The 15,081-nt window shown below is 45.2% G+C and overlaps 1 protein-coding gene across 1 annotated transcript in view; it reads right to left on the reverse strand.

The window, feature by feature from the left end:
• MTREX (Mtr4 exosome RNA helicase) overlaps window positions 1–15,081 on the reverse strand; it is a 111,286-nt gene that overhangs the window by 1,782 nt on the left and 94,423 nt on the right. Inside the window, exons 21-26 of the mRNA XM_088469411.1 lie at window positions 14,409–14,597; window positions 11,794–11,957; window positions 11,036–11,141; window positions 8,557–8,613; window positions 4,509–4,671; window positions 394–498 (exon numbers count right to left, since the gene is read on the reverse strand). Coding sequence (XP_088325537.1) covers window positions 394–498; window positions 4,509–4,671; window positions 8,557–8,613; window positions 11,036–11,141; window positions 11,794–11,957; window positions 14,409–14,597 — 784 coding nt within the window. The remainder of the gene's footprint in view (window positions 1–393; window positions 499–4,508; window positions 4,672–8,556; window positions 8,614–11,035; window positions 11,142–11,793; window positions 11,958–14,408; window positions 14,598–15,081) is intronic.

Here is a 15,081-nt window from a genome sequence, read left to right on the forward strand (position 1 = left end):
TGGATTTCACAACATCTTGTTCTAACCCCTGGAGAGGTATACTACAGACTATTATTTATTAAATCCTCCAGATAAATCCAGATGCACTATTGGAGGAGAGGATTGCTTTCTAAATTACAGTTTGGCAGCTATCAATTGATGTTTTTATTAATTTACTATTGCTTTAATACACACTGTTTTAATACATTTTTATTTTTTTGTCTATAAGTGCTCTATTATATTGTCTATTTTCAGTGGGCTGCAGTTCCCACTTCGTATAGCTGCTTTTTAGACAGAAATTTTCTTCGTAATACAGATCTGCACACCTATTTCGATTTATCTTATACAGTATATCACAATTAACACAAGAGAACATAAAGATATATATCTACATAATCCAGTAGCACCCTTTACCTTCTGCAAACTTGTTTTCTAGTTCTGTGTTTCCAATGGCTTTGGCTGCTTGGCACATTTGTCGTAGTAATTCTTCCAGGCGTCTCATGCAACGAATGATACTTCCTTCAGAGAGAAATATACAATTATGATTTATTGATATAGCACTTTCATGTTATCAGCGGTGTATAGAGAATATGTAATCATTCGCATCTAAATTCTCAGACACAAAACACACAACTCTGGCACTGTCCCTTCTGCATTCAAGCATGCACTTGTCTCCCCCATCCTTAAAAAACCCCCCAAAAAACGACCCTTGATTATAACACACTCTCCAACTATCGACCCATCTCGCTCCTCCCTTTTGCTTCCAAACTCCTTGTGCATATTGTTTACAACCGCATTACCACAGTTTTTTCCTCCCACTTCATTTTAATCTGGCTTCCGTTCTCTTCACTCCACTGAAACTGTCCTCATGAAAGTCCGCAATGATCTCCTTGCTGCCAAATCCAAGAGCCACTACTCTCTGATCATTCTCCTTGACACCTCTACTGCTTTTGACACTGTGGACCACCCTCTCCTCCTGCAAATCCTTCACTCCCTTGGTCTACGTGACACTGCCCTCTCCTGCCTGCCGTCCTACCTATATGAACGTTCCTTCCGTCTCCTCTCATGGCTCTTCCCCGCCCCCCACTTCTACTAACAGTAGGTGTCCCCCAAGGTTCTGTTCTTAGACCTCTCCAATTCTCTCTCTATATGTCATCTTTAGGTGAACTCATCAACTCTTGACTTCCAATATCCTCTCTATGCTGATGATACTCAAATCTACCTTTCCTCCCCTTACCTCTCACCTTACCCACATCTCCAACTGTCGCTCTGCTATCTCTTCCTGGATGCCCCAGAGTTTAGCATGTCTAAGACTGAGATGATCATCTTCCCACCCTCCTGCATAACCACACTTCCCCCAAGTTTATTATCAACTGATGGCACAACTATCTCCTCTAGCACCAAAGTGCGCTGTCTTGGAGTTATCCTAGACTCCTCCCTCTCCTTCAAACCAGGCATGCAGCACCTCTAGCAGTCCTGCAGTTTCCATCTCAAAAATATTTCCAGGATTAGACCCTCTCTCACCTTGGATGCTACTAAAACCCTCATCCACTCACTGGTTATCTCCAGATAGGACTACTGTAACCTCCTCCTATCTGACCTCCCTGACTCCCACCTCTCTCCACTCCAATCTGTCTTGCTGATCGGCTCATCTTCCTCTCCGAACGTTCTACATCTGTGTCCCCTCTCCTTCAAGCCTTATATTGGCTCCCCTTACCCTTCAGAACCTAATTCAAGGTTCTTACACTCACCTACAAAGCCGTCATCCAATCCTCTCCCATTTACATCTCTGACCTCATCTCCCTTCACACTCCCGCCAGACCACTTTGCACAATAAATGCATGCAGCATCTCCTGCCAACTGATTACTAGTTTATTGTATATTTGTTTATGTACGGCGCTACAGAACACTTGTGGCGCCATATAAATAAAAAGATAATATAAATACACACTGTGCCACTGAGGCTAGCAGCCACCGTACAAGTAGCAATAATGTTGTGATGACCGAACAAAGCAGTGACTGAAAAGCCTGTCCTAACCTGGAGCACTGAATTCATTCAGAGGGGGGGGGGGGGTGTTTATGTTATCTAGAATAAGTGTGGTCCTGCAGACATTTAGGGGGGTGGTCCCCAGGTGCATAGGGCAAGGGAGAAGAGCATCTCCTCTGTCAGATGGAAGATATACATATGTTCCATGAATGTAGAAATCCACTTTGAATGGAGCACATGTAGAATTAAAACAATGTCGCTGCTTCCAGGATGGAGACCATACTAACGCAGTATTGGAAGGTAAGTGTAGGTTACAAGCGGAGAAGGAACAATTTGAAGTATGTATCAGTGTTTTTCCAACAGTGCATATTATACAGGTATCCTCAGTATCACAAGTTATATAATTAGCACCATCTGTGGAACTGTTACAATGTGTCAGCCAGTAATGAATACACCTGTGCACCAACTAGGAGATCTGTGAGAAGGAGAAGGAAGTGCATGTTTCACACAAGGAAAGGTCACACAGATATGTCCTAATCAGCGGGAAAAGAGAACACTTACACTTATGGAAGATATCTGCAAACATCAACTTTCCTCTAAACATGAATTAAAGAACTAGCCCAGGTACATTTCCTGTATTTATGACCTTCCTACCTACCTGGAAAAGTATGCGAGAAATGCATTCCATGGTATGTGCAAGGGATAGGGTCCATCACTACCTGCATGCAGCGCACAGGGGGCCTAATAGCCCTGCAGGTAATTGTCTGATATTTGACACAGAAGTGATTTTAGACCACCATCCTCCCAACAGCAAAAGGAGGACGAGTCTGTTATGGTAGGACTGGAGGCAGGTTTTAGCTGCTATATACTCTAGTGGACTCCTCAAGAAATCCTACGGGACCCGCCTCTGCATCACAGATAATGACGGCTGCTTTCTTGAACTTCAAAGCAGTCCTCCATAACCATGAAGGGAGGTCCAGCAATACAATATTGGGCTGCAACAAGACAGACCCACATGCCCCTTCTAACCTAGTCCACTTCACTCATGGCTGGGGGGAGGTTAGTATGGAATGTAAAGGAAAAGGTGAGTGAGAAGGGGACAATTAAGGAGTAACCACAGAACCATAGTAGAGGCTAGTGGACCAAAACACTATGGATCCTAAACACCTTGAAAAAGTAGGAGGGCATATCATAAAGGATGCAGGTTATATATATGCGTCGGGGATAAGCCATAGGAGGAGATGAAAGGAGAGATGGGAGGAAAGTGAGACCTGGATAATAGACAGTGAAACCTCAAAACTCACATTTGGGCAGGGCCACTAAATGTGACAGTGACGGGAGCACCACAATTCTGCCAACAGAGGTTTGATGTGAATGGGAAGATAGTAGATCCCAACACTGGAAAATTCTCCTAATTAAGGAAAAGACCAGATGACCAACGGCATATGAGGCAGGTCCAGAAGTGCCTCAGAAGGCAGAGGACAGAGCAATATCACTGGTAAGAAATACAAAGTTCTCTAACCATGATCTATATTAAAAAAAAAAAAAAAGTGTTCCTGTTCCCAGATCAGACAGAACATCTTACTGATGCAGAATGACATGGTTCAGTCTTCATGAACAAAATCTGTTTTGCTGGAGTGGAGATAAATAAATCACAGAACTTGGAGCATGTGGAGAAACACGAGCTCCTGACAGGTCCCCCACGCTGCTCGCGGTTCTGTTTCAATGCTTACTGTAAAAGTCGTTATAGGAAAACCATTTCATGCATAAAGCGTTAGAAGACCTGCCAGAAAAAGGTTCCCTCTAGCATAAAGCACTAGGTCAGCTCTAAAGCAGCATTAACTCTTGACCACGGAAGTGCAATGAACTACGAAGAACTGTGGGAGTAATCCGTCTGCTGGGAGAAATTAATTACCAAGATTGAAGCTCTCTCTGTACCCCAAAGTACTTTACACACTGCTGTCAGCAAGACCGGTGGGAACATCTACTAAAGTACTGCACGGGGTAATAACAAAATGTTCTAAGTTAAACACAGCACAGAAATCCTTATAAGAAAGATCGAGGGTTTCCTATACAGTGACAAAAAATATTCAGCTTTGCAACAGCATCCTTATTGAGTAGACAGTTTATACAGATGATCGATATATAGAACAGACGGGTTGGGTATGATATCCCGACGACTGAATAGCCGCCAAGTGAAATACCGATGCCGAAGTCCAATCATGGACAGGGGCATGTAAGTACACTAACCCTATGCCTCACCCACCCCCCCTCGACCCTCCCCGTGGGGGTGCCCAACCCTAACCTCCCCCCGGTGGTGCCTAACCATATCCCCCTCTCCCCACAGCCCAACTCCTCCTTGGGGGATGCCTAACCCTATGTCCCCCCGGTGGTGCCTAAACCTAAGACCCCTCCCCCGCAAAGCGGCTAAACCCGTCTAAAAGTCCTGCTTTGGATACCCAAACCCCCGTTTGGGTGCCCAAAGTGCCGACTTATTGCACATTTCTGCTCACAATTGAATCGCCCCTTTGCTGTCACTTACCTTCAAAAACATCTGTCATTTTACAAATCTGAGCAAACGTTGACCCATTGGCCCACGTGTAGACGACATCCATGAGGTTGGGTCGGAAAGAACTCAAATACATCTCTTCGTCCACTTCTAGCTTGGCTTCCGCAGAGACCTTTGCAATCCTCCGGGCGGTTTCCTGACCAGGGAATTGAAGTTACAGGTTTTACTAACTGGGTAAATAACTCAGGACTTGTTTTGTAATTACACAGACACGAGCAGCAACAGTTCAGCTTTTACCAACTTATTTTGTAAAGATCCATTTTTAGTCCTAAGTATTACAGGAACAGGAAGTATGTTAGTATAGAAATCATGTATTTTCTATAGATGCAAATTGTATGTAATATATATATATATATATATATATATATATATATATATTTATTTATTTTTAAAGGCTACATTCGTACTTAGAGCAATGGTTCTACAGCTACTCTATAGCATCCTCCCTGTGCCTTAATAGTCTGATATTGGCTATAAAATCTCCCTAAACTACTGTAACCATGTATTGCTTTGCAAAAACCAAAGATAACGCAGTTATACAAATGTTAGCAGGGTCTTTTCGATGGGTGCCCCGGTCAGCATTTTCCTTACACCGCCCGGCTTGCAGAGAGCATTGCTGCCACTAGAACCAAAAACTATGGTGCATCCCGGCATACAGGAGGTTCCATATACTCTGTGAATTTGGGGCCAAAGCTGAGCTGCTCCAACATACACTTTTGGAAAGTCATATTCACAGATGTCCTGCTTAGCACAGGTACAGCACAGATAGGAATACATTAAGATCGATTACCCAGACTGTCATCATGTGTGAAAAATGAAGCTAGCTACTAAGCACAGAAATTATTTCACAAAGAGTTTAGCATCACTAGACATCAGTGATCTCTGTTCCCTAGGAACTAAAACTATTAGGGCACCGCCAACAGGCCCTAAAACCAACTGAATACTAAAAAGGAAAAAGAAGGCCCAAGGGAGACAGGGAAACGGTCAGTTCCATCCATAGTCTCCTCCACCGTTACATCCTCCTCCAGGTCAGCCCTAGTGAATAGATAGTCAGATATGACTGAGTAACTGGAATGTAAATCAATCTACAGAACTAAGAATAGATAGCGGGCACTAAAAACCAACCACCATGGCGATCCTGGATACGAGAAGCATCACAGTTTATGCTAGAAAGCAGTAAATGGCTATTCTAGCTATATATTTAAAATGCTGCTCATTTCTGCAGCAACTCCTTATTGATATAATTTAGAAGTACTCAATATTCCATGGACAGCAGGGGCTCACAGCAGACTGAAGCTCGAGTGACCAATAGAAGCCGCCTTCAGGAATTCCAACAAACTCTTAATGCAAGACACTACAATGCAAGTGAGCAGCAAACCCTCCAACCCCTTTACACATATTCAGCAGAACTGACAACATAACACTGGCTAGATAAGCAGACCCCTGACTCAAATGGATGTTCAGCTACCTCAAAGCTTTACATCAAGGCTGCCAAAGAAACAATACACACCACTCCTAATATACCTTGCAGTATGGTAGCTCCTATACAGTGAATATTGCAGCCGTCTGTAGAATGACATAAAAGAAGTCCTCTGAATCTAGAATGCTGGAGAGTATTTGCATTGTGCTATATCAGGCTTCCAGCCCAGGACCACATTCCTTATGTTATCAGCATAGCCAGGAGCAGAGTTTCTGGCATTTGATCTGGCAGAATACAAGTATTTCCTCCTGCAGATGTACAGCGTTCAGCCCCTAGTATGTAAGATGATATTCTGCATGTCCTGCCACAGGAGGGAAAGATAGCAGCAGTTCTATCCTATCTATTACAATCTGGCTGAGAATCAGGTGACTCCACACCAGCAGGTGTATTGAAGTGGAGAGCATCGGCCATCCGTGTTGTACTGGGTGCTGGCAGAGGGTGGAGCTGAACTGCTGCAGACTGACTACTGCCGTCCACTCTTCATCATGTATCCACTTCGCTGAAGAGGCTTAATTTGGGCCACAATTGCTAATAGGGTAAATGTTTAAGATAAGTTTAAATCTAGGAACGCCACCAACTTTACAAGAAAAAGATGCGGGAGGGCTGCCTACTCTACCAGGGTCCAGCAGGACTCCCAGAACTCTCTGGGCACTGCGGGAGAATAGGCGAGTATGCTGCAGTCTTGTTAATACAGATGGCTACTGAGTGAGTGTCTCGACACAATGGCACAAATCATTTCGATGTTCGCATGATCGAGTCACTCAAATTTTGGTGTTTTGAGACACCCACCTCTCTAGCCGCTCAGTCAGTGGGAGCCGCTACCGCTGGGGTGTGTGTGCACTGTGCAGTAGTATATGATCAGCAGTGCGGGGGGCGGAGCTGTCAGCACTGCTATTGCAGGGGCTCGGGATGTGTGCACTCACTAGGGAGAGTCAGTGTAGAAGTATGATCTGCAGTGCTGGGCAGTGGAGGCGGAGCTGTCAGGGACAGACTCAGTCGCCTTCTCCCCTGCTCGCTACAGCTCTGCAGTACAGTCTGCAGAATCTAGAAGAGCCGTGTCCCAAGACACTCTACTGAGCTGAGCCATGTGGCTCAACTCAGTACTGTGATTCGCTCTGCCCATCCCTAGTTGTTAATGTTTCCCTATGCAGTAGATAGAACCCCCCTACTTACCCACTTGGTCTCCCCCTAGAACAAGGGTTTTCAAAACATGGCCCTCCAGCTGCTGTGGAACTGCACCACCCAGCATGTCCTGCCACAGCTTTGATATTAGGACAAGCTAAAACTGTGGCAGGGCATGCCGGGATGTGGCCACAGCAGCTGGGCATTTTGAATACCCATGCCCTAGAGCAAGGGTGGCCAGACTTCAGGACTTGATGATCTACTCTGAAGGTCGAAAATCTTTTGCAGTCTCCCAAGTAGAGAAATCTGTGCATGCAATAGGCACACGCGGAAAGGGGATGGTGGCCTCACGGCAAGGGGTATGGGGACCATCCCACTAAAATTGGGCAGTTGGGAGGTATGCTTTTAAAGGGCTCCGAGCCAATGAGACAACACCACACAGGGAACATACACCAAGGCAGGTTACCCAGACGATTGCTGCCAGGCCCTGCAGACAGCCAGCAGCAGCTCCCAACTCTCCCATAAGCAGCACTGGAAGGTCTGCCATCCCAGCAGCACAGGATGAGAGACGGCCAGGATACCCCCATCTATTACAGGACAAGGCTGTTGCAAGTAAACCCATGGTAATATAAGGGCGGGGGAAGTGGTCCCCTGGTACCATTGCACGTGCATACCATCTGGTATAGAGAAGGGGTGCATATGCATACCCCTCGTACAGATAAGGGGTGCATGTGAATACACACTGGTATAAAGGAGGTGTGCATGTGCATATCCCCTGGTATAGAGAAGAGGCACCATGCAATATCAGCTGCTGCAGCCGGGATGTCACTATGCCTAGAGCCCACCCATGCGGCTGTCTCACCTGCTGTGGCTACAGTGACAGGTCCTCACTCACCGCCGGCAGCGGATCCAGATTCATATGCTCATCTCCTTCAGAGCCGGGCAAAGCTGAGCAGAGTGCTTCTACTGACCAGCCAGGCAGGAACGGCAGGGTCGAGTTACGTCTCAGCTAATAAGAATCTGCTTGATTCTTATTGGCTATTGCGGTCACGTGACAGCCGACAGTGACACCCGTGGCTTTGAAGCAGCAAGCCTATAATAATCAGCCTGATTCTTACTGGCTGCTACTGGACGTTTACTGTGATCTAGCGGTTGAGTGTCCGCGGTCGACCAGTTGATTGTGATTTACACTTTGGCCACCCCTGCCCTAGAGGATGGAAGGGGCAGTGTGCACTGCACGGAACTGAATAACTGGGATCTGTCATAGGAGAAGTTGGCTGTGGGGTAAAATGATGGCTGCGGGGTAAATTATGGCTTTTTGACAATGCGCAGTGGGAAGGATTTGCCTGAGCTCAAACCGTGGGATGGAATGAAATATATGAATCACCCTAATAAACATTCATATTCGTATCAGATTACCTGCATTTGCCGAAGAGGTCCGGCCAGCTGCTCCGTCAGCTTGGGCATTTCACTGGACTGAAAACAAAAAGATAAGGAGGGAAGATTAAAATTTTGGCTTAATGTAGTGTCTAAATGTGGACTTAAGGTGGTGGCAAGGTAGCCCTACACCCTCATTGGATGGATGTCATAGGGCACAACCAACGATTCTGCTCACCCCGATTCACTACTGTCTATATGGGACGGGGGGGGGGGGGGGGGAGACTAGCTCCCCCCACTTGCAGGGAACTCGGTTAGGAATCTCTCCATCGTGCGGAGGTCAGGCATAGTCCATTGTAGGGAAACTGAGAAAACCAAGGTTGGCTACACAGCAGCACTAAGCAGCGGAGTTGCATTGCAAGTTACAGGTAATCCTTCATATAGATCACAATATAGACTATTTGCATAGTGGTTTCTCTCACACTTGTCTGGCATCCAGTCTTGGGAATAATTGTGCTACAAGACTCAGCAGCTGCCCTGTTTATATGAATCACAATACACTCTCCCACCTACTAGGGAAATCATTTCAAATATGCAACAGTCATTTTTTACTATGCGCTTTGCCAAGTAACAGCTCTGCCAGTCTCTGCCGACCAGCAAATTACATTTAGCAGAAATATTATATGTATAAATCTATTTCCTATAGGATCAGAAAATGGTGCAGTAATAAATAATGTTAGGCTCATCTTAGAACGGTAATTTAGGTTAGTAAATAGGGACAGTATATGGATATCACAGTTAAAGCACTATATAATTATGTAGAAGATGTATAACGCGCCATGTTATAAAGTACCATTCCTCTACAATGCTTGCCTGTGATTGAATTGTAAATATATGGGCGCATACTCCTTGCAGGCAGTACTTCCAGCATCATACAGTATTCTTTACCAAAGAGAATGGAGATGTTTCGGGTAGAAAACAAATTGGGACATTTCAACAGGTCCTTTCAGTTCTAAATGCATTTCTGTAGCAAAAATGCTTAATTTCATTCAAAACAGTGAAGTTGAACATCGATGCAATGGGATAAGTTTTAGCCCCGTATCCTATAAATTCTACATATCATTGCTTCCAAACTGTGCAATAAGGACTGACACCATGTGACCTGCCCCAGTGCACAGACTTAAAGCAATGCAAATTGCAGGGAGAATGTTTGTACTGGGACAGATCAGACAGTCCCCATCACACAAATGCCATTTCTTCCATGGGCTGTAACTAGCACAAGACTGCTAGAACACTTAGTTATCAAGACAACTAAGCACCACCAAGCAGGTAACTCAATGACCTCTCGGGTTATTTAATGGGCAAATGTATTTAAGTTACATGGATGCTGTGATTAGTTTTCCAAGTAAAGCGTTGGACCGGGTATCTCTCTTGGCCCATATACTTCTAAAGGCCAGCACAGCAACTTCCTCTGGGGGAACAGCTGTACAAACAGAGCACTTAGCGAGAAAATGCCCTCTGATTCCAGCTGGACGCAGTGTGACGACTGCTCGGAATGGAAGATGAAATGTTTTGGACTCTCCAAGAGGCGGGAGTGAATGCAGAAAACAAACAGCTACCACAAAAGTAGCTTTTCTCAGTCACTGTTTAGTGTTCTTTGCAGATTTACCAAAGTATAGGACAGAGCTAAGCAACCCGCGGCACTCCAGCTGTAGAACTATACATCCCAGCATGCCCTTCCACAGTGTTAGCATTTCCGAACACCAAATCTATGGCAAAGCATGCGGGGACAGATAGTTGCACCGCAGCTGGAGTGCCACAGGTTGCCAACCCCTGTATAGCCTGTATCCACCTTTGCAGACACGCTTGAAATTAAATTTAAGTTTGTATCAAACAGTGACTAACTGATAAAGAACTGTATTAAGGGTAGACATGCCTAATAACACGGTAGGTGGATGTACTGCCCAGGGTAGCATCCCTTTTAACACTAGCCACTTCTGAGCACTAAGGGTGCATACACACCTGTACGATATCGGCCGATTTGGCCAATTTAGCCAAATTGGAATGACAAATCGGGCATATCGTGCAGTGTGTATGCCCAAATTGCGCATTCCCGCGGTCGCGTGCGATATCAAGCGATTGGTTGTGCTGCACAGTCAATCACACGATATCGCGTGTGAGCCTGTACAAGTTAACGAAGGACGGAATAGTGATTGTTCTGTCTTTCATTACATCTTTTAAGTGTGTACCGGCAATCATGCGATGTCCAGGGTGAAGACAAATCGGCCCGAACATCGGCACAACTGACTGTCGTTTAGATCTGTAGCCAGCCTAAGTAACCTAGGATTCCTTTATGTCTGCATTCACCAAGGAGAGAACAAACACTGAATCTATTATCATGACCCAAAAGGAATAAGATCCACCCAAAATATCACTCGCACTCAAAACACAAATGTGAGCGACAGTCATGTAAACGCGCACAGTACAACAGCTGAAACTACCGCCTGGGAACAGGACTTACATTCTCCTGAAACACGAAGCAGCTGAGCAGGGCAGTCGCTTGTTCTGACGTCAAGTCATTAAAAAGTCCATTAAACATGATCTCAGTAAGGAGGAGCTCGTCAGCGCTGCAACGTACAAAGTGCAGAATTATTCAATGCAAGTTTTAGCCAAAAATTATAAATAATATATAAGTCACAAAACAAACTTTTTTTTTTTAACCCCAAAATGGATTATCTACAAGCAGTATTTCTATTGGTATATAAACCTCCAAAAACGGAGGCACACAGATGTGTCCTTACACGTCTATGCTGCAGTCATGCTAAACAGACCCTCTCAATGCGCCTGACCCTGCGATATGACTAGGACGCACCAGCAGACCGATTGATTTGATGCTTGTACATCTGTGTTTGACCGAGTCTCTGAACCTGTATATACAAAGTGCTACAATGCAGCGGCCGCAGCTTTTTTCATTCCAAATTCCATTATGCCTCACATACAGACACAGATATACAAGTGTCACATATCACATTAATCAGCAGAGTCTCCTGGTGCGTCCTAGTCACATAACACTGGGAATTAGACGCATTTTCAGGCGAAAAGAGACGCCTAACACTAGCAGAGTAGCACGGGACTTGGCGGCTCACTCACACCAGGCAAGTCGCGTTGCGTGGCGTATTGAGGCTAGATGTACGGGGACACATCTGTATAGTAGGTCAAATAATGAAGCAGATACTGAACACACACAAGTGGTATGAAGTGTAGACTAGAAAGGGTTACCTGCTGATCTCACACGCCACACGTCCTTTCATCTCTATGACATCAGAGGATGACGCAAAACCCATGCGCCTGAGCACGCGTTTCCTGCATTTCAGCTCATCCATCTGCAGCACCGTGCGGGCTTTCTTCAGCTCACGTTTAGCAGCCCTTATATCCACTGCAATCTGCAGGTAAAGACAACACTCCATAGGTCAGACATACTATGAATGGAAATAACCCAAATCTATACATTCAGTAAGCACCTTGGATTTACTGGGATGTTTAAATGAAAGACTCATGACAGCTACTTTGACCAGCTGTATGGTGGGAACAACCGTATATTGTAATCTCCACTCATAGTAACCCGAAAAGAAGCTACATGACTGGACGGTGCTGCACCCATCCTAACAGATCCCTTACACATTCCAACAAGCCCTTTATAGTTTTCTTGGTTACTGTTTAGAATGATGTAGTATTAACCAAAACAAGAAAAAAAAATTCTATAATAAAATACATAGACGACCACTTACAGTGCAGGTTGTCCCACAAGTAAGCATTTGAGATTATAGTGTGGACATGCAACTTAAATGATAATACTAAGAAATATTAATCATTTGAAATGAACAATTAGCGGTTTCTAATGCTGGCCAAACAAGACTGGCATAAGGATTCTCATATAGGCTGGTATATGTGGTACGGTAATAACTGCTGTCTGTCTTTGGATATCTTCTAACCACAAAAGCTGGCACTAGAGACGCTGGTGTGGCCCTGATGGACAGCAACCAATCAGGTCTCATGTAAGTGTAACAGATATGGTGGCGTACATAAAAGAAAGCAGCATATAAGACATGTATATAAAAATCTTTCAAACAATAACTTATGGATATAGAGGAGTATCACTCTGTAGGTAGGGGAGTCACAGACTGAAAAATGTAGACTAAGTAACTGTATAATACTTGTCAATATAAGATGGTGTTTATTGGGCTTAGGATAGTAAGTGACCAGCAGAAGTAGTTAGAACGATCAGCCTCCTGAAGGTGGAAGTCGTGTTAATAGGAGAGACTACACACTGCTAGGTGGGGAGAGTCTGGTGGGCTCCAGGTTCCAACTCCTAGCGGGGCACAGTCAGTAGTGGAAAGCACACCGATGGTGGGCCGTAGATGTAGTACTTTATTCTACATTTTTCAGTCTGAAGCACCTCTACTTACTCATCTCTATAGTTATTGTTTTAAAGTTTTTATATACAATTTCTTTTACAGACATGTACTTGCTCATCTACCCTCAATACGCCATGCAACACTGTGGCGTCTTATTTTGCCGAAAATTAGCCTAAAGCTGGGTACAATTTTTCGATTGCAGGCTGATTGGGTAAAACTGTCCCGATCAGCCGTGCAGTCTGTCCCCAGTGTGACCCCGTCAGCCGCGTACACACTGTGCAGAGATATTGCAGTGTGTACGGGGCTTCTATGGGATCGGGGGGGGGGGGGGGGGGGGATCGAACCAATAAATATTAAGCAGTACATAAGATGCGACCTCCCGATCCCGACCGGTGCAGGAGCTTTAAAAGTAGTTTATTGGCCAACGCTGCTGCATTGGGACAGCGTACACACCTATACAATCGTCGGGCCGTTCTTTCAATATCGAGAGAACAGCCCGACAATTGTATAGGTGTGTACCCAGCTTAAGTCAAAATGTGATAAGACTAGAAGACTGCGCTGATTCAACACTTGCAATGCCGTCAGTCACACACAGATATACAAGGGCCCAGAGCGCCCCATCCATCACCATAGACCCCTTTCCACCCCCACACACACACATCAAATCAACCCCACACCCTCCTCCAATTCTTAGCCTAAAATGCAGCATGGATAGAGTCCCTGTGCCTGATGCTGCCATTACATGCTACTGATAGACCTCAGTGATCCTTGTCTATCAGTGGCTGGGAGCTACACCATCAGCTGCAGGTATGGAGCAGGAAGGGGGTGCACCCAACGCAGTCAGGAGAGCAATAAGCACCGCTGCTGAATCTGCTCAGCTGTAATTCAGACTCACAGCTGGACAGGAGCCTGTGCAGTGCCAATAAGAGCAGCTAGTGCCCCGAGTACGAGCTCCGGTGGCTCGGTCCACGCTATGCCCTTTGCAACTGAGTCTGTAAACAAATCTTGGCATGGAAAAAAAGCTGCTGCTGCTGTATCATAGCAATCCTGCTGCATCCAAGTCGCATCACAATTTCACCAAAAATGGCACATAAAAGATGGCCGCCGCTAGCAGAGTCTCATGGGATCAGGCGTGCCGAAAGGGGCTGTTGGTGCGACTGCAGCAAAGACGAGTGAGGACACATCTGTATGATGCCTCCTTATATGTAATGTATGCATTACTACCTGTGTGTCTATTTTTAAGATGCAATAAAAGATCATCTGAACGCGTCACCTGATCTGTGCATTTCATTTACTGGAGAGGAGTGGCATTCCTCTCATTTAGGTTGGCAGCTGGGATACTATACAGTTGTGTCTGTGGGCATTATACTGTACAATAATGCATTTCTATTTGTACTTTGATGTACAAACTATTGTTCAGTTGTCCTTTAAGCCAAGTAATGACACACGCACACACCGTTTCAGCGGGATAAGTTTTACCTGAGCCTTCTTCTCACAAAGTGTGTACACGGACTCCAGATTAGGGTCATTGTTAAGAGGGTGTGAATACATCCGGTGCTCGAACGCTTCTATTTTCTGAACCACTTTCTTCAGCCCTGGATCTTTTATACCCATATCATCGATGGGATCCAGCAAGGGCACGCCATCAGGGAAGCGCTTTTGAACCTCCTGAAAAATATAGGTGGTGCGAGAGAGGTTGGTTAATTAAATAAATTACTTATGTATAATTTATTGCTGAAAACGGTTTGAAGCCGACCAAAACCAAAGATACCGCTGCCTGGCCTCTGTGCTCACTGTATAACTAGCGGTTTAGCCAACAGCCATACCAGACCCAGCGGTGTCCACACTCAGGCTTTTCGGGTGAGTTACTTTTAAAGCTTGTACTAGAACTTGTTACTGCATCTGGAAGCTCGACTTCCAGCCATCTTCCAACCATAATTCCCAGCATGTCCGATCGGTGTCCCTATACCAATAGTGCTTACAATGTAAATGCTCTACCACACAAACGTACACACTGGTGTCAGCTGCCAATTAACCCAACAGTATGTTTATGGACTGCAGGAGGAAACCGGAGCACCTGGAAGAAACTCATGTACACATGGAGGCAGGCGGCTACACTAATGACCAAAAAATGGTACAAATAATGGGGTTT

This window comes from Taudactylus pleione, unplaced genomic scaffold (assembly GCF_031769625.1).
Source record: "Taudactylus pleione unplaced genomic scaffold, aTauple2 ptg000092l, whole genome shotgun sequence".
Lineage (NCBI taxonomy): Eukaryota > Metazoa > Chordata > Amphibia > Anura > Myobatrachidae > Taudactylus > Taudactylus pleione.